The sequence below is a fragment of the Cololabis saira genome, chromosome 20 (assembly GCF_033807715.1).
Source record: "Cololabis saira isolate AMF1-May2022 chromosome 20, fColSai1.1, whole genome shotgun sequence".
NCBI classification, from domain to species: Eukaryota; Metazoa; Chordata; class Actinopteri; order Beloniformes; family Belonidae; genus Cololabis; species Cololabis saira.
Window position 1 is genome coordinate 39112464 of NC_084606.1, and position 18073 is coordinate 39130536.

General features: G+C 41.9%; 1 protein-coding gene across 2 annotated transcripts; it reads left to right on the plus strand.

Moving 5' to 3' along the window:
* Positions 1 to 1571: 1571 nt before the first annotated feature.
* Positions 1572 to 12818, plus strand: LOC133420359 (calcium/calmodulin-dependent protein kinase type II delta chain-like). 2 transcript variants are annotated; one of them, XM_061710040.1, is made up of 5 exons: positions 1572 to 1817; positions 3489 to 3564; positions 4425 to 4519; positions 9183 to 9426; positions 12346 to 12818. In XM_061710040.1, the coding sequence occupies exons 1-5, from the start codon at positions 1697 to 1699 to the stop codon at positions 12347 to 12349; spliced, it is 540 nt and encodes a 179-aa protein (XP_061566024.1). In that variant the 5' UTR covers positions 1572 to 1696; the 3' UTR covers positions 12350 to 12818. The 2 variants fall into 2 exon arrangements, with proteins under 2 accessions (XP_061566024.1, XP_061566025.1); XM_061710041.1 differs by having other exon boundaries at positions 1579 to 1817; positions 9183 to 9408.
* The last annotated feature ends 5255 nt before the right edge of the window (positions 12819 to 18073 follow it).

The following is an 18073-nucleotide window of genomic DNA, read 5'->3' on the forward strand; positions in this document are numbered from 1 at the left end:
GAAGCAGCAGCGGGATGACCAGAGGGGGGGGGGGGCGCAGGCATGTGGAAGCAGCATTGGGATGACCGGGGGTGGGGACCGCAGGCCAGCACGCAGCTCCCGAAGCTCCGGCCCAATCAGCAAGCCCCAGGCTAGGTTCAGGGTCGGGGTCGTTGAGAAGGGGCAGGGCCAGGGAGAGAGCAAATCTCTCCCCCGCCTGACCGGGCCGTTACCCTGACCGGGCCGTTACCCTGACCGGGCCGTTACCCTGCCCCTCTCACTCCCACGCTGCAGTCCACTGTATCAAATGCTCCTGTGAGATCTACAACAGGGCAGTTGGCATCAAGAAGTGCAATATCATTGTGCACCCTTAATAAGGCGGACTCAGTGCTATGACGAGACCTCCAAAAATGGAGTTGTTTTCCAGAAAGGACTGTAACTGAATAAAAACAACTTTCTCTAAAACCTTAGAGAGGAAGGGCATGTGAGAGACAGGTCTGAACTTTGATAACACTGAGGAGTCAAAATAAGGTTTTTGCTGTCTTTGGAGCCGGAATAGACTCCAACAGGACCCCGAGACTCTGAGTCGGACCACGTGGGCATCAGTGACGGACGCAAGGAGTAGATACAGTCAGTACTGGAGTTGAGGGGGGATGAGGGGGGATGGCATCACCCCTGAAATAAAAACAGTCAAAATCATCTCCCTGAAATAAAAACGGTCCAAATCATCCCCCCCTGAAATAAAAACGATCCAAATCATCCCCCCTGTAAAACTGCCATCCCCCCTTTCCATCGCTTATGTCATTTCATCAATGAATGTGGTTTTACTGCTATTTCAACATTTAGAGTCATCACCAGAAAAATAACACCAGAAAAAGGTGACTATTTTCACCTGTTTCAAGTAAATTTTCACTTGAAATAAGTAGAAAAATCTGCCAGTGGGACAAGATTTATCTTCTTATTACAAGCAAAAAAATCTTGTTCCACTGGCAGATTTTTCTACTTATTTCAAGTGAAAATCTACTTGAAACAGGTGGAAATTGTTGTTTTTTCCAGTGATGAGTCTTGTTTTAAGTGTAATGAGATTTTTTTACTAAAATGAGACATTTTAACTAGAAATAAGACAAATATTCTTGTTAAGATTGTGAGTTTTCGCAGTGATCCATTTTACTTATCCTGTGAAGGACAGAGTCATATTGATAAGTTCAGAAAAGTGTTTTTTATTGTTGTGTTTTGATGTATTTGATGTAAGCCCAGTGGATATTTAAAGCTTACAGAAGGCTGCATTTAACTGCTGCTATGTCATTCCTGCAGTATTTCTGCAGGTGTTTTGGTCACTGCTATTATTTGTAATATATTATATTATTTGTAATCAGCACAAATTATCTGTCCCCATATGATAAAATCCACCATCCCCCCTGATTGTTTTTTACAACTCGAGTACTGAGTGAGTCCATTTTGTTTCATTTAGCAACATGCACAGCTCCAGACCAGTTCATTCCAGCTTGAACTTATGAAACTGTTTTTGTAAAGATTAAACATTGGTCAGCTGACTGCAGTCTTTATTTGCAAAGTTAAAGTCCACCACGAAGTCAGCGAGTGGGCTGCTGTCGGTGTTTGAGCTGGGACAGCCGTTCTGCAGACAGCACCAGGTTTTGGATCTCGTTCCCCCCCTGACGCTGGAGCTGTTGGGTTGTGAGAAGCTTCACACAGGAGCATGTTTCAGCTCTCTGCAGTTGCATTTCTGATCTTAATGTCACTCCAGGGATTGTGTGGCTCCCAGAAGACTGTCAGTGTTCAGTCATCTGGGAACAACACTGAAAATGCAGCTATTGAAGGTAAGACAGATGTTTCCATGCGTGCACTTTTACGGCTTTACTGAGGTAACCCCGGCGTCATCTTGAACCATCCTGACTGACTCATGAGCACTTCTTTCATCCTTTATGTACAGTATTTTGTTCATAAAGCTGTGAATTTTCAATTCAATTTCAATTCAATTGTATTTTTATAGCGTTGATTACAGGGGTCGTCAACCCGCGGTTCTAGAGCTGCATGTGGCTCTTTAGCGCCACCCTAGTGGCTCCTGGAGCTTTTTCAATAATGTGACCTTTTTTTTCCTTTTTTTCATTCCTTTTTTTCTCTTTTTTCTCTTTTTTTCTCCTTTTTCTCTTTTTTTCCTTTTTTTCCTCTTATTTTTTCTTTTTTTTAATTCTTTTTTTATTCTTTTTTTCCTTTTTTTCTCTTTTTTCTTCCTTTTTTCTTTTCCTTTTTAATCTCGACATTTCAACTTTTTTCTCGACATTTCGACTTTTTTCTCAACATTTCGACTTTTTTCTCAAAATTTCGACTTTTTTCTCGACATTTCGACTTTTTTCTCGAGATTGTACTTCAACATTCATCTCGACATTTTGACTATTTCCTTGACATTTCGACTTTTTTCTCGTCATTTTGACTTTTTTCTCAAAATTTCGACTTTTTTCTCGACATTTCGCCATTTGCCTTCATTCTAAGGCTTATACAAGACTTTTTGTTTTTTGCGGCTCCAGACATATTTGTTTTTTGTGTTTTTGGTCCAATATGGCTCTTTCAACATTTTGGGTTGCCGACCTCTGATCTAGACTAGAGAATGAAGGCAAATGGCGAAATGTTGAGAAAAAAGTCGAAATGTCGAGAAAAAAGTCAAAATGTCGGGAAAAACATTGAAAATGTTGAGATCAATGTTGAAGTACAATCTCGAGAAAAAAGTCGAAATGTTGAGAAAAAAGCCGAAATTTTGAGAAAAAAGTTGAAATGTCGAGATTGAAAAGGAAAGGAAACAGGAAGAAAAAAAGGAAAAAAAGGTCACATTTTTGAAAAAGCCCCAGGGAGCCACTAGGGTGGCGCTAAAGAGCCGCATGCGACTCTAGAGCCGCGGGTTGCCGAGACCCGGTCTACACAGACAGGTGGAAGCAGCAGTGGGATGATCAGAGGGGGGACTGCAGGCAGGTGGAAGCAGAAGTGGGATGATCAGAGGGGGGGACTGCAGGCAGGTGGAAGCAGCAGTGGGATGATCAGAGGGGGGACTGCAGGCAGGTGGATGCAGCAGTGGGATGATCAGAGGGGGGGACTGCAGGCAGGTGGAAGCAGCAGTGGGATGATCAGAGGGGGGGACTGCAGGCAGGTGGAAGCAGCAGTGGGATGATCAGAGGGGGGACTGCAGGTCAGCATGCAGCTCCTGAAGCTCCGGCCTGCAAACATACACAAAAGAGAAAAAAAGGGGGGGGCAGAATGATGGACAACAATGATGGCTATGAGATACTTATAATAAATAAAAAATGGAAGAGGAGAAGAGAGGAAGGAAAGAGAAGAGGGGCACCGCCCCTCACCCGAATTTCAGTCCCTGAACATATTTGTTCTCTGATTTTTAGATCAATGCTACTGAAGTTCCTCGTTTGTAGCAGCTTTTATTGATTATGTTGAGGTTTCTGATTTCAAAAGTAAATAGACGTGTCTTTGTATCTGTTGTGCAGCTCGTAAGCAGGAGATCATTAAAGTGACCGAGCAGCTGATCGAGTCCATCAACAACGGAGACTTGGATGAGTACAAGTAAGTTCAGCTTCACCCATTCACCACAGACTTCCTGTTATGTCACGACCAGTACTCGAGTTGTAAAATAAATCAGGGAGGATGGTGGATTTGATCATATGGGGACATATAATTTGTGCTGATTACAAATAATATAATATATTACAAATAATAGCAGTGACCAAAACACCTGCAGAAATACTGCAGGAATGACATAGCAGCAGTTAAATGCAGCCTTCTGTAAGCTTTAAATATCCACTGGGCTTACATCAAATACATCAAAACACAACAATAAAAAACACTTTTCTGAACTTATCAATATGACTCTGTCCTTCACAGGATAAGCAAAATGGATCACTGCAAAAACTCTAAATCTTAACAACAATATTTGTCTTATTTCTAGTTAAAATGTCTCATTTTAGTAAAAAAAATCTCATTACACTTAAAACAAGACTCACCACTGGAAAAAAAAAAAATTCACCTGTTTCAAGTAGATTTTCACTTAAAATAAGTAGAAAAATCTACCAGTGGAACAAGATCTTTTTGCTTGTAATGAGAAGATAAATCTTGTCCCACTGGCAGATTTTTCTACTTATTTCAAGTGAAAATTGACCTGAAACAGGTGAAAATGGTCAAATAAGTTATTTTTCTGGTGTTTTTTTTCTGGTGATGACTCTAAATGTTGAAATAGCAGTAAAACCACATTCATTGATGAAATGACATAAGGGATGGAAAGGAGGGATGACAGTTTTACAGGGGGGATGATTTGGACCGTTTTTATTTCGGGGGGGGGGGTGCCATCCCCCCTCATCCCCCCTCAACTCCAGTACTGTGTCCCACTTGCATGGACTGTGATGTGTCTGTGTTCTGTCCTGCTTCAGGAGACTGTGTGATCCGGGACTCACGTCCTTCGAGCCTGAGGCGTTCACCAACCTGGTGGCGGGGATCGACTTCCACCGCTTCTTCTTTGACAACGGTAAAGATCTTTTGTTCTACGTGAAGAAGCTCCGACACTGGCCACGGTTACATGATGTTTTTTGATTCGGAATTAATTATTCAGAATTAAATGATTCAGAATTAAACTATTTTCTTTCGAGCTTACATGGAAATAGTAATTCTGAATTGAGGTTTACATGGAAAACATGTTTGATGGTCTTTCTCCAATTCCTCTCCAGGTCTGGGGGTTGGGAAGGTTCTGATTGGATAGGGGGGGGACCGGAAGTTAAACTACCGGAAGAAAAACTAACTTAGCTGCTACAACTTTGAAAAACTCACAATTTTGATGTTTCCTGTTTCCATCTGTTCTTTTAATTATTTCCAGGTCCTCCAAGTTATTTGTTAACCCTTGTACTGTCTTTGGGTCAAAATGACCCAATTCTTCTTTCCTTCTTTCCTCCTGCTCTCTCCTTCCTTCTTCCTTTCCTCTTTTCCTCCTTTTTTACCCTCCTTTACTCCTTTTTCTTCCCACCTCCCTTTCGTCATTCGTTCCTTTATTACCTTCTTTGCTTTTCCTTCCTTCTTTCCTTATTTTCTCCATTTCTTCCTTCTTCCCTCCCTTCTTTCTTTCCTTTTCTCCATTCCTTCCTCTCTCTCTTCTTTCCTTTTCCCCCTTCTTTCCTTCCTTTCTCCCTCCCTTCCATCTTTTCTCCCTTCCTTACTCCCTTTCCTACTTCCTTCCTTTTTTCCTTCTTTTCTCCTTTCTTCCTTACTTCCTTCTTTCCTCCCTTACATCTTCTCTCCCTTCACCCTCCCTTGACCCAAAGACAGCACAAGGGTTAAATAAATGTTCTCTGCTCTTGACCAGCGTTTACTGCTGCTGCATCTTGAAACTTTGTTTGGAAAACCAGCCCAGTGGAATATAAGATCATGGAGACAGAGGGAGGGAACGAGCAGAAAGAAAGACCAGAATTAATTTAAAGAGGAATGAGTGTTTACATGATCTGGAATTATTCTATTCAGATTTAAAGTCAGAATAAACCAGTCACTTACTTCGAATTAAGTTTAATTCGGAATGGCCATTTTCACTTAGAATTAGGTGTTTACATGGTAATTCTTACTCATTTTAAATCGTAATTCATTTTAATTCTGATTTAAAGATGAATTAAACTTCCCATGTAAACGCACTCATTATAGAAAAAGTTGAACCTCACTTCGATGACCTGGATGCCTCCGAGCCCGGAGATGTTGCAAGATTAACTTTGGCCCTTTTTTTTTTTTCAACATTATCTTTATTTGTTTTTCAAAATCCTTCCAATGATACACAAAAATAAAAGTGCTCTTACACTAAAGGAAACATGAAGTGCAGCTAAATTATTGTCCAGCATTCGAATCATATTTCCTTACAAGCCTGGTATTTATGAGATATCATAAAGCAACACTCCGTTTAGTTTAATATGTGAAAAGGAAAGAGAAAAAAGAAAAAAGAAATAAATAAATAAAACCCCAAACAAAACAAGAAAGTAACAACAATCAAAACAACAAAGGTTTCTCTATTTTTCAAGGGTGAGCCCAAATTATTTCACCGTTGTGCTTAGTTCAAAAATATAAACTCCAATGTACAATTCGCACAGAATAAAGAAATCAAGTACCAAAAGAAAGGAAATTATTTTAGAACCCTGCAGAGGATTATGGAGCTAGAACAGTCTCATAATTCACAAATGCACAGGACAAGTTTTACAAATGCACGGACCGATTTGCAAATACACACACCGTTTCACAAATGCACAGAACAATTCACACGTGCGTAGGACAAGATATACAAATGTATTTTTGATGCACACACAAATATAACCTGATTTACACATGTTTTTTTGTCTGTGAGCTGCGCTGGATTTGTGTTTGAGTTTTGAGACTCCCCTGACGTGACTCGATGCACAAATAGGTTTTTTTTAACACGGAAGGATCTGCAACCAATCAGATTAAAGGGGCGGATACACCTGCTGTTTGAACTGCGTTCACTTAGAAAAGTGATTAATATTTCAAGTTAGTGGAGTAAAGATAAATAAACAGTTACAGGAGATAAAATAGAAATAAACAGGATGGAGAGGAGATCACTGCTGCTTTTCTTGTGATCCCGGTAAATAAAACAGCGCGATTGGAGATGGAGTTTGTCGGGCTGTTCAACCAGAGCCGTTGGGACTGGAGAGCTCTTAGTCCTGCCGGTGCAGCAACTGATGATGAGAAACAGTGGAGATTTTTATATATTTGCTCTGTTTGGTTTCACGAAGTATTACTGTCCCGCTGATTCATCTCAGAACCAGACAGACGCATGCAGCAGAGAGCTGCTGCGCTGCCTGACGGGGACGAGCTGCAGCGCCAGGTGGAGCAGCACGCACATGTCAGGAGATTAATTTACTGAAATATCTGGAGCAAAGTCGTTATCAGTCGACTGATAACCGAAGAACCTCTGTATCCAGCTCAGATGTTTGATGATCGGTGGACTAAACCCCGACCAGCATCATCACGGCTGCATCTTCCCATGATGACTCTGCACCGGGAATGTGTTGATCTGCCACCGCTGTTCTGACACATGTTTGTCTCTGTGTGGTGGCGATGTCACATCATAAATGTGAGGATAAAAGCTGCTTGTTTCTGACCTCCACGTCTGACGTGGAGGTCAGAAACACCAGCTGACTCAGCTGGTGTTTCTGACCGGGACCAGCGCCATCGCGGCCAGAGCCAGAACGCGACTGCAGCAAGATTCACCCCCGTCAGGCTCGTTCTCCTGAAAGACACCTGTAGTTCAAATACAGAAATATCTCCGCTGTTTCTCATCATCAGTTGCTGCATCGGCAGGACTTGGAGCTCTCCAGTCTCCCGACGGCTCTGGTTGAACGGCCTGACAAACCATCTCTGATCGCGCTGTTTTCTTTACCGAGATCACAATAAAATCAGAGCAGTGATCTCCTCTTCATCCTTTATTTATCTTTTATCTCCTGTTGCTGTCTTTACTCCACCAACTCCAAATATTAATCACTTTTCTATGTGAACGACGCGAACGCAGTTCAAACAGCAGGTGTATCCGCCCCTTTAATCTGATTGGTTTAGAGTAAATCGTCCCCCACGTAGGTCTGCTCTTATGATTGGCTGGAACAAAGGAAGACATCTGATTGGTTGCAGATCCTTCCGTGTTAAAAAAAACCTATTTGTGCATCGAGTCACGTCAGGGGAGTCTCAAAACTCACACACAAATCCAGCGCAGCTCACAGACAAAAAAACATGTGTAAATCAGGTTGTATTTGTGTGTGAATCAAAAATACATTTGTATATCTTGTCCTACGCACGTGTGAATTGTTCTGTGCATTTGTGAAACGGTGTGTGTATTTGCAAATCGGTCTGTGCATTTGTAAAACTTGTCCTGTGCATTTGTGAATTATGAGACTGTTCTAGCTCCATAGAGGATAGCTGGTAGCTACGCCTCATCCGCCCAGAACGCTTAAATCCACACTCTCCATATACAGGACTGTCTCAGAAAATTAGAAAATTGTGATAAAGTCCTTTATTTTCTGTAATGCAAAAATGTCATACATTCTGGATTCATTACAAATCAACTGAAATATTGCAAACCTTTTATTATTTTAATATTGGCTCATGGCTTACAGTTTAAATATCCTAAAAAATTTGAATATTATGCGAATCTTAAAGGAGCATCAGGCTCCTTTTAAGAAATGACTCATTAGCGCCACCCTTCGCCACGACGGCCGTCGGGGGTACTGCAGCCAACAGTGAAGCCGGCACGGGAGAACGGGGAGAACGTGCATGCAGCGTCATGTGACGTCACATCCGCACGACAGCGCGGGAAATTCGGGCCCGGAATTGCAGCACATTTTGCAGCACACAGCCTGTTCAAGGCAAAGGAGAGATACACTAGAGGATCATTCTTTTTGGTTTGGAACGCTTCATCTGACATTATTACTAGAAAACTTAAAACGTATACGAATTCTTTTCATAAATCCTGCCTCCATCCTGCCTCATGCTCCTTTAATCTTAACCTGTAAGCCATAATCAGCAATATTAAAATAATAAAAGGCTTGCAATATTTCAGTTGATTTGTAATGAATCCAGAATGTATGACATTTTTGTTTTTTTAATTGCATTACAGAAAATAAAGAACTTTATCACAATGATATGAGCTGGGTGGCTGGACGCTCCCTTAGAGATGAGTTTCCTCCGCAGGGTGGCTGGACGCTCCCTTAGAGATAGGGTGAGGAGTTTGGTCACCCGGGAGGAGCTCGGAGTCGAGCCGCTGCTCCTTCACATTGAGAGGAGTCAGCTGAGGTGGCTTGGGCATCTGTACCGGATCCTCCTGGATCCTTTAGGGAGGAGTTCCAGGCATGTCCCTCCTCCCTAGGGAGGTGTTCCAGGCATGTCCCTCCGGGAGGAGACCCCGGGGAAGACCCAGGACACGCTGGAGAGACTATGTCTCTCTACTGGCCTGGGAACATCTGGGACTCCCCTCGGGCTCCCCTCGGAAGAGCTGGAGGAAGAGCTGGAGTGTCTGGGGTGAAGGAAGTCTGGGCATCTCTGTTAAGACTGCTGCCCCCGCGACCCGGGAACGGATAAGCGGCGGACGATGGATGGACTTTGTTGGTTAAGATTGTCTCTGTGAGGGTGTTTCATGGTGTGGTTTTCCTCTCCAGCTCTGTCGATCAGGAAGCAGCCCATCCAGACCATCCTGCTGAACCCTCATGTCCACCTGCTGGGGGACGAGGCCGCCTGCATCGCCTACACCCGCCTCACGCAGTACATGCAGGGCCATATGCCTCGAACCATGCAGTCGCAGGAGACACGTGTCTGGCATCGCCGTGGCGGCAGGTGGCAGAACGTCCACTTCCACCGCTCCGGGTCGCCCACCGTCACCGACAAGTACGACCCCCCCCTCACGTATGGCTCTTTTCCACTAGTACCTACTCAGCCTGACTCGCCTCGCCTTGGTTCTTCTCCACTAGGGGTCTAACGTGCCGAATAGATACTTGCCGAGGTTTCGAAGTGTGCTGAGTTGGCTGTATCTGACGTCATCACACAACAGGCCACCGATTGGTTGGGGGGTTGGAGTCAGACGTCTGAGTCAGGAGGTGGAAATCAGAGAAAGAGCGACTCTGACGGCGGCTTCTTGTTCATTTTATTCGACAGGCAATGGCAGCAAAAGTCTGTTTCATGATCCAACTCTGAGGTGCAGATGTTCATAAACCTGGTGGCTGAGGAGAGAATTAAAAAGGGATCTATACGGGCGATAAGGAACGACCAGATCTACGAGGAGCTCTGTCACTTCATAGCTGCTCACGGCTCCAGCTGCTTTTTGTCGGCACACATATAAATTGTTGATACCATGCCGGTAAAAACCTAAGGCATATATATATGTGCATTATTACTATATTTAGTATACATACATATATATATATGCATACATATGCACAGGGCCGCCGCAAGGGGTGTGCGAACCGTGTGACCGCACGGGGCCTCGCACCCCAAGGGGCCTCGCGCTATGGGCCGTTTTTTTTTTTTTCAAATGTTTTTCCTTTTTTCCCTTATAAAAATCAACAGTCACGTTCCATTACAGACCTAAATGTGTACTAGTCTGTGCATATCAATGAATATATGTGCAATGATGTGCGTGTCTGTTGTTCAATACAACTGCGTCAGACCAAGCGCAGACACAAGGTGCTCTGATCCAGACGGTGGAGTTGGAACAAACTGTCACACAATGTCAAGAGAACGAGACAGCTTCAGGACATTTCCATCAGAGGATGAAAAAAGAAAAAAACTAAAGAAAATGGAAGAGTTTATTCAATTTAATCAACACATTTAATTAAGATTTTCTGCAAAATGCAATAGCTTAAAACATTTATCTTATTTTACTCTCTTTACATAGCAATGCTGACACCTATTGGTGATTTACTGGTACTAATACCTTAACAATGATACTCGCAATCGATAAGATAAGGATAATTTAATAGCATTTAATAGAGCGGTGTAATAACGTATAAATAATAAAAATAAAAAAATTGTCTGATAGAGTGTTTAATATACAACACATGACTTATTTTGGAATACAAAGAACCAACATGACTATGACTATGCTATGTAAAATGTGAATTAACTTTTATTAGTAACTTTGTTAAGTTTAAGATTTCAATTCATAAATAACATCGATGGAGGGGGGCCCAAAAATCACAGTCTGCCTAGTGTAGTCCATTTATTTAATCCGGCTCTGCCAGCAGCCCATATATCATCTCCTCCAGGTTCTACATCTTTAGTGTTGTCTCCTTCGTTTAGATCACACAATCAAATACATCACAGCAGCTGTTAGGTCTAAATCAACATTATATAAATTCGTAACGAGGAAAGACACGAGGAAAGAAACAGAGACTGGCAGAACGGCTGCTTGATCCCACGGCGTCCAAACGCCACAGATGTTGGGGTCCCAGGTTTCGGCACCAGAAAATGTTAGGTCTAAATCAGCATTACATAAATTTGTAACGAGGAAAGACACAGAGACTGCTTGGAATGGTTTTAACGCACTCCTGCAGGAAGGGGGAGCAGAGGAGTGCAGAGCAACGAGGCTCTCATTGAGAACTCCTGAGCTTCCCCAAAGTACCCTCCTCATACATTATGCTTTTATTAAGAAACTTGACAGGAAATTACCATATATGGACAGTGAACAGTAGACAGTAAACAATGGGTGGAAGTGATAACGTGTGATTGATTTGTGACATTACAGTAGACAGATGTCACCAGAACAGTCCAAAACCCTGAGTAGATCAGGAAGTGACTGCCCTGACATCTGTTAACAAAACATGTGACAGTTTCTGTTAGGTTCCTAAATCATCACAACATTAATAACTTAGAAAAAGACACCAGAGACTTGTGGAATGATTTTTCAGGCGCTCCTGCAGGAGGGAGAAGCATACTGACAGAGGCAGACCCCCTGACAGCAAATGCTTCCCAAAGACCCTCCCCTTGCAGGAAGCTATTTATTGGTAAACTGACAGGAAACATGACCATATTTGGAACAGTGAATGTATAGATGGACAATGGACAAAAACAGGAAACAGATGGTCAAACAGATCAGATGATGGTTGAAAAGTCACTTATGACTTTTCAGTTATCTCTGGTGTGCAGAGCAACAGACATCCTTTTAAGAAATGGTCTTGTCATCAGATGGTCCAACTAACCCTTAGAGACAATGAGATGGCTGTCAGTCGACCCCCCTAACAAAAACTCCTTAAACCTTAAAAATACAATGGGACAGTTGTTGGACAGCCCAAACCCTTAACGGCACACAGGAAGGCTGCCCTCATCTGTTAACATGTGATAAGAATGTGACACCTAGCAGTCAGCTTCTCTGAGCTGACCTAATTCTGTTACGTTCATAATGACAATTTAAATCAAAAACGTTGATTAACTTCACAGTTTTGTAAGGACAAAAACAAGTTTAAAGGTGACTTAACCTCACACAGTTTCGCTCCAACCCTCCTACTTCTGATCTGGGTATTGAAAAGAAACGAGGAGGAGTGGAGTCGGACTGAGTAGGTACTAGTGTTAAAGTCTCCCCACCCTGGTCTTTGAGTCCCCCTGTCCTGCAGGTTCTAGAAGCAGTGAAGCATCTAAAACATGCAGGATGGGGTTATTGTAGGACTAAATTAAAGAGTGTCACAGCTTCACTTTTTAACAACCTGAAAATTAAAAAAAAAAGCTATATTAAATGTCTGGAAAGCTCTAAGATCAAGCTAAAGGTACATACTGGACCGGGTAAAAAAAAAGAATGGATTCTTATTTTTGCTTTTGATGTGTGTTTTCCAGGTAACACGTCTTCCTCCCCACCAGCTCCAGCAGTCAGCTGACCACGCCCCTCCTACAACCCCTCAGCCAATCCCAGAGCTCTGCCCTCTCACTGTCATTTCCATATCTCTGCTACTCAACTAAAGATTTGTTTATGTAATAACTGCTCGGGGGTCATGTTCTGGGTATGGGTCTCTGTAAAGCGTCTAGAGACAACTCTGTTGTATTAGACGCTATATAAATAAAATTGAATTGAAAAAAAATTGAATTAAAGATCATTCTTAGTGTAAAACTATCAGATATGTTCTTTTATTCCCAGTCAAAGGTTATTTTGGTTGTTAGGTTGCATTGTTGCTGTTAAGCAGCATCTTGAAATTGTAGAAATTTTAACTGTGTGTTTCAGCGGAAAATCAGTTGTAAGATGTTTTATTGCCTGTTCGTTTCAGAAATGATGTGACATTAGCAACAAAAATAAAATATTGAAAGGCCATTCAGAGAGACAAGGTAATATTTTCATTCTGGAAGTCATGTACTCTTATCCATCTATCATCGGCATCTTCCCATCCAGGTATGTTCACAGTTGCTTTTAAACCTCCTGTTTTTTTTCTGAATTTTTCTGAATACACCCCGTGTCCTCTGAGTCAAAATGACGGGTCTTCAGTAAACCCCCATTATAAGCAGCTTAATTGACTTTTAAACACCAAATTTCATCTTGCTTGAAGAAACAACTTGTCATTCATCACAAAATGCGTGAATGCTTAAGTTTTCCCTCTTTTTCATCTTCTTTATTTCAATAGGTAAAGAAATGTGCAAAAGGGGGTTTTGAATGCATTTTTATTCATCCCAATGACTCAGTTTCTTTTTTTTCTCCAGTGAACAATTTTTGATAATGTATAATATGAAATACAACGCCCCATTCAACTAATTAGCACGTATAGGGCAGTATGCAAGTGTGCAGCCTTTTGCAGCACAGAGTATAGTCCTTCTTTTGAGGGCAGAACCCACATCTCTTCCTCTTACTTGCCCTAGCTGGGGGAAGTTAAATTTCAAGTTAAAAAAATATTGATTAAACGATTTAGGTTGGTTTTTTTTAACACAGTGGCGGGTCATTGTGACCCGAGGACAATAGGAGGGTTAAGGACTTGCTGGTCTCTCTTGCTGATTCCTGTCAGCACTCTGCTGGAGTGTGGAACCCCAACTCCTCCTCCTTGGGTTTAAGTGGAATGTAGGAACAGTTCCCAGCATGCATTTCTCTCCAACCTCTGTGGTACGTATATCCCTCCTGCCGTAAAATATTTTTCCCGTTGCTGAGTCGTATCTCAGGTCCGTCCTAGTTACTGGAGAATCAACACTGTGTCCATTAAGGACCTTATGGGACGGTAGTGATTGTTCCAGGTATTAGTCAGACCCTCAGGTGTTACCAAGGAAACTGAGTTATGTCTTGTTAAAAAACTTTGTAACTTACCAGGTTCCAACGGCTGCAGACGAGAGATTAAATAGTCTAATCAGCCGCTCAGCTGTGGTTGTTATAAAACTAATGATTTACACTGAAAACACATTAAAGCATGAATAACTGATTTAATATTTGTTTTTTGATACGTGACTGTGGTATAAGCGGGATAATGCCCTTCCAGGTGACATTAACATAAATATATGGACTTCACGGAGGAAAACCCCGCGTCGTCCATATATATATGATAATGTACAACTCGTCGGGCATTATCCCTTACTTGTATTTTGGAATAACGTCTTCCCCATGTCCCTTTAACGCTTTTGTTTTTAAAGAATGACATCACTTCCTGTTTGACACATGTACACTTTATTATTCTGCCTCGTACACACTGCAGCTGCTATGCCTCGTTAGCGTTTGATGTTTATTTTTTCCGGAGTAATTTGATAAAATCTTACATGCCCGCATAGATATTTGCAATATTAATAAGTATATATCATCATCACCATGGAAACAAGATGTTCATTTATCAAATCAATGTTTTTTTGTCTTTTTTTGACATCGTATGCTTTATTGTTTCATTGGATCACACTCAAAGCAAAATTGCAACGTGAGAATCGTATTGTCACACACTTGATTGGTCTGAACACGTCACAGGCAGCTCTCAAGTCCACAGAACCGAAACGTCTACAAGGGCAAAGAGAAAACCAGTACTTTCAGCTTTAAAATACATTCAGACACACAAACCCCCCTCATCTTCAGCTGCTGGAGCAAACGAGGATCACAAAGGGACGGGTGTAAATAAATAACAGGGACGTGGATGCTGAAGTCGGAGCGCCGGGTTCCAAGTCCATCGCTCCATAGTGAACATTGATAACAAGAAGATAAAAAATGACCAGCAGAGGTAAAAGCAGAGCAGGTCTACGTGATGGATGGATGTGAATGTGGAGGAAAAGACCTGGTCGTGTTCTTAGTGTCAACAACTGGGAGGTGAGAAACCGCTGAACTTTTGAGACAAAGATTGAGGCCACGTTTCCACATAGCCACATAGTATTTACAAAAACGGATATTTCTCCTTCTACGTTTTGAAAAATACCATCATTTCCAGGAACCTGCATAAATATCTGTTAAGGTGCTATGAGCAGCCAGACCTACAGGGGGCAGTGTAACGAGAAGATAAAGTCATGCTAGCCAATCAGAATCCTGGAAAAAAACATCAACAAATGACACGAGTAACTTCCAGTTACTTCCAAGATGAACGAGAGTCTTTGGTTTGGAGTGACAGAGATCATTTTAACTAGAAATAAGAAATATTCTTGTTAAGATTTTAAGTATTTGCAGTGTGGTGATGTTTCTGTCTCATAATGTGACGTTCTGAAGCCTAAATGTCCGTTTCTCTCTGTTTACAAGCAAACGTGAAGACGGAGTTTTTACAAATCTCCACTTTGGCCGGAGTTTTCAGAAATGATCGTTTTTGGTGATTTTGAGCTTCGTTTTCTTGTAAACGAACGTCCAAAACGCATGAAAACACCACCGTTTTTGCTACGTGTAAACGGGGCCTTAAATTTGAAGTTGACCCCTGCGCTTTTGGTAATGAATCTGTCTCACAAACTTTTTGCCGTGAAATTAGAAATTGGCTATCTTTAATTATTATTATTCCATCCTATTATTTTTTACATAGATACAATTGACAAAACAGTGTCCCTCTTGGTTAATGTCATTCTCTTACTGGCTAAATATCATATACACTTATACACTGAAAAATAAAGCCCTCTTTCTTTCCAATGTTTTTTAAATTATTTCAAAAGTTTTTTTGTCTCTATAAAAAAAAAATAAGTCAAATAACTCTGCAAAAAATTATTAGCCGATATATCAAAGTATCTTTTATTTTATGTCTCTTCGGTTATTTTATTTTAGTTTTTTATTTACTTAGTTGTTGTTTTTTAAATTTTTAATTTATGTTATTTGTGAATTTATTTCTTAGAAGGGGCAGATTAGATAAGATTCTTCTTCTTTCTGCCCCCTTTTCATTCACAATTTATGAACATTTGTATTTGTATTGAATTGTTTGTTTTATTTTTTTGAATGAAATAAAGAATAAAATGAAATTGAATGAAAAAAAAACATTTGTATTTCCTCTACAAGCAGCTTGTATAAATGTGTTTTCTTGTATATACATGTGAGAACATGGACCTGGGAATGCTGGTTCCCGACCACAAACCCGCATGGTTTTTTCCAGCACTTTCTTTAGGACGGTTACCTAAAGGCGGGATTTCAACCCCAGCTGGATCTCATGCTGCTGCAGGACCGACGGACGTCTAAAGCCTGAATTATGGTTCTGCGTCAAATCGACACCGTGCACACGGCATCACCGTGACGCCGTCGTCAAAAGCTGCCTATGGACAAGTGTTGGAATTAGCACTTATGCTAAAACACTGAAACAATGGATCTGGTTTGTCCAATATAATTGCTATGTCCATACCAAATAAACAAAATTAAAAATAAAAAAATACACAAAGAAAAGAGCGCTGAAAGTTCACGACTGCTTCAAACCGGAAACCAGAAATGTGTTGCTACCAAGCGAACCAATCACATCCCTCTCGTCTGCGTTTGGTGTGACGGCGTCAGTGACGCCGTCAGTGACGGCGCCAGTGACGGCGTGTGGTCTGCGTCGACGCGTACCACACGGCGTAGGCACAGCGTCGTTTTGACGCAGAACCATAACTCAGCCTTAACTGCTGTTTTTTTCCGCTACGTCAGGTGGTTTAAGTTATTTCCGTTAGGGTTCATGAAGCTAGGAATCAACAGCCACTTGTCAGTTTGTTGGGATCATCGCTGGAAACAGATTAAGTGCGTTAACATGGGAAGTTTAATCCTCTTTAATTCAAAATTAAAATTAAATCCAATTTAAAATGAGTAAGAATTACCATGTAAACACCTAATTCCGAATGAAAATGGTCATTCCGAATTAAACTTAATTCCGAAGTAAGTGGCTGGTTTATTCTGATTTTAAATCTGAATAGAATAATTCCAGATCATGTTTACACTCATTCCTCTTTAAATTAATCCTGGTCTTTCTTTCTGCTCGTTCCCTCGCCCGTCTGTCTCCATGACGCTTATATTCCACGCTGGGCTGGTTTTCCAAACAAAGTTTCAAGATGGCAGCACGCAGTAAACGCTGGTCAAGAGCAGAGACCATTTATTTAATAAATAGCTTGGAGGACCTGGAAATAATTAAAAGAACAGATGGAAACAGGAAACATCAAAATTGTGAGCTTTTCAAAGTTGTAGCGGCTAAGTTTGTTTTTCTTCCGGTAGACGTAACTTCCGGTCCGCCCCCCTATCCAATCAGAACCTTCCCAACCCCCAGAGTTTAAGCTGGGCAGACACCGTGCGATATTTTAAATCATTTGATTCAGCCCCATCTCAAACTGCACGACTAGATCGCTGAGTTCAAAAGTTCACAGCCCACGATTTATGGTCTCACAATGTACGACCCGATGCTCTGATACGACCCGTCTGCTCACACTATACGATCATAATCCTCACGTCTGCTCACACTATACGATCAAAAACCTCACGTCTGCTCACACTATACGATCATAATCCTCCCGTCGGACTTCTGTGTACTGGAACTCGAGGCCGGTTCTGGGGCAGGGGTGGGCTGTGCCCACCCTTAGTGCGTCCTGCCCACCCAATCAAAGGTAGGGTACGCGGCGACCCGCACCGTACGTGGAAATGCGGTCTTTTTTTCTGCTATTAAAACATGATTTGTAATGTGAATTTGCAACACTTAAACTACAAATAATAGTTTTTGACGTGACATCAGAGATTGTACATGCTCTCTGTGAAAGGATGAGTCCAATCGGGTCGTAGCTGCTTCAACTGTGCGATTCCTTCACGAGGAGAGACCAGGATTTCAAACACGCTTGATTTTCTTGCGACCTCACGATTTGTGATCGGGAGCTCGTCGTGAGGTGCTAATCTCTCGTCGTGAGGTGTTAATCTCTCGTCGTGAGGTGTTAATCTCTCGTCGTGAGGTGTTAATCTCTCGTCGTGAGGTGTTACTCTCTCGTCGTGAGGTGTTAATCTCTCGTCGTGAGGTGTTACTCTCTCGTCGTGAGGTGTTACTCTCTCGTCGTGAGGTTTTAATCTCTCGTCGTGAGGTGTTAATCTCTCGTCGTGAGGTGTTAATCTCTCGTCGTGAGGTGTTAATCTCTCGTCGTGAGGTGTTAATCTCTCGTCGTGAGGTGTTAATCTCTCGTCGTGGGGTGTTACTCTCGTCGTGAGGTGTTACTC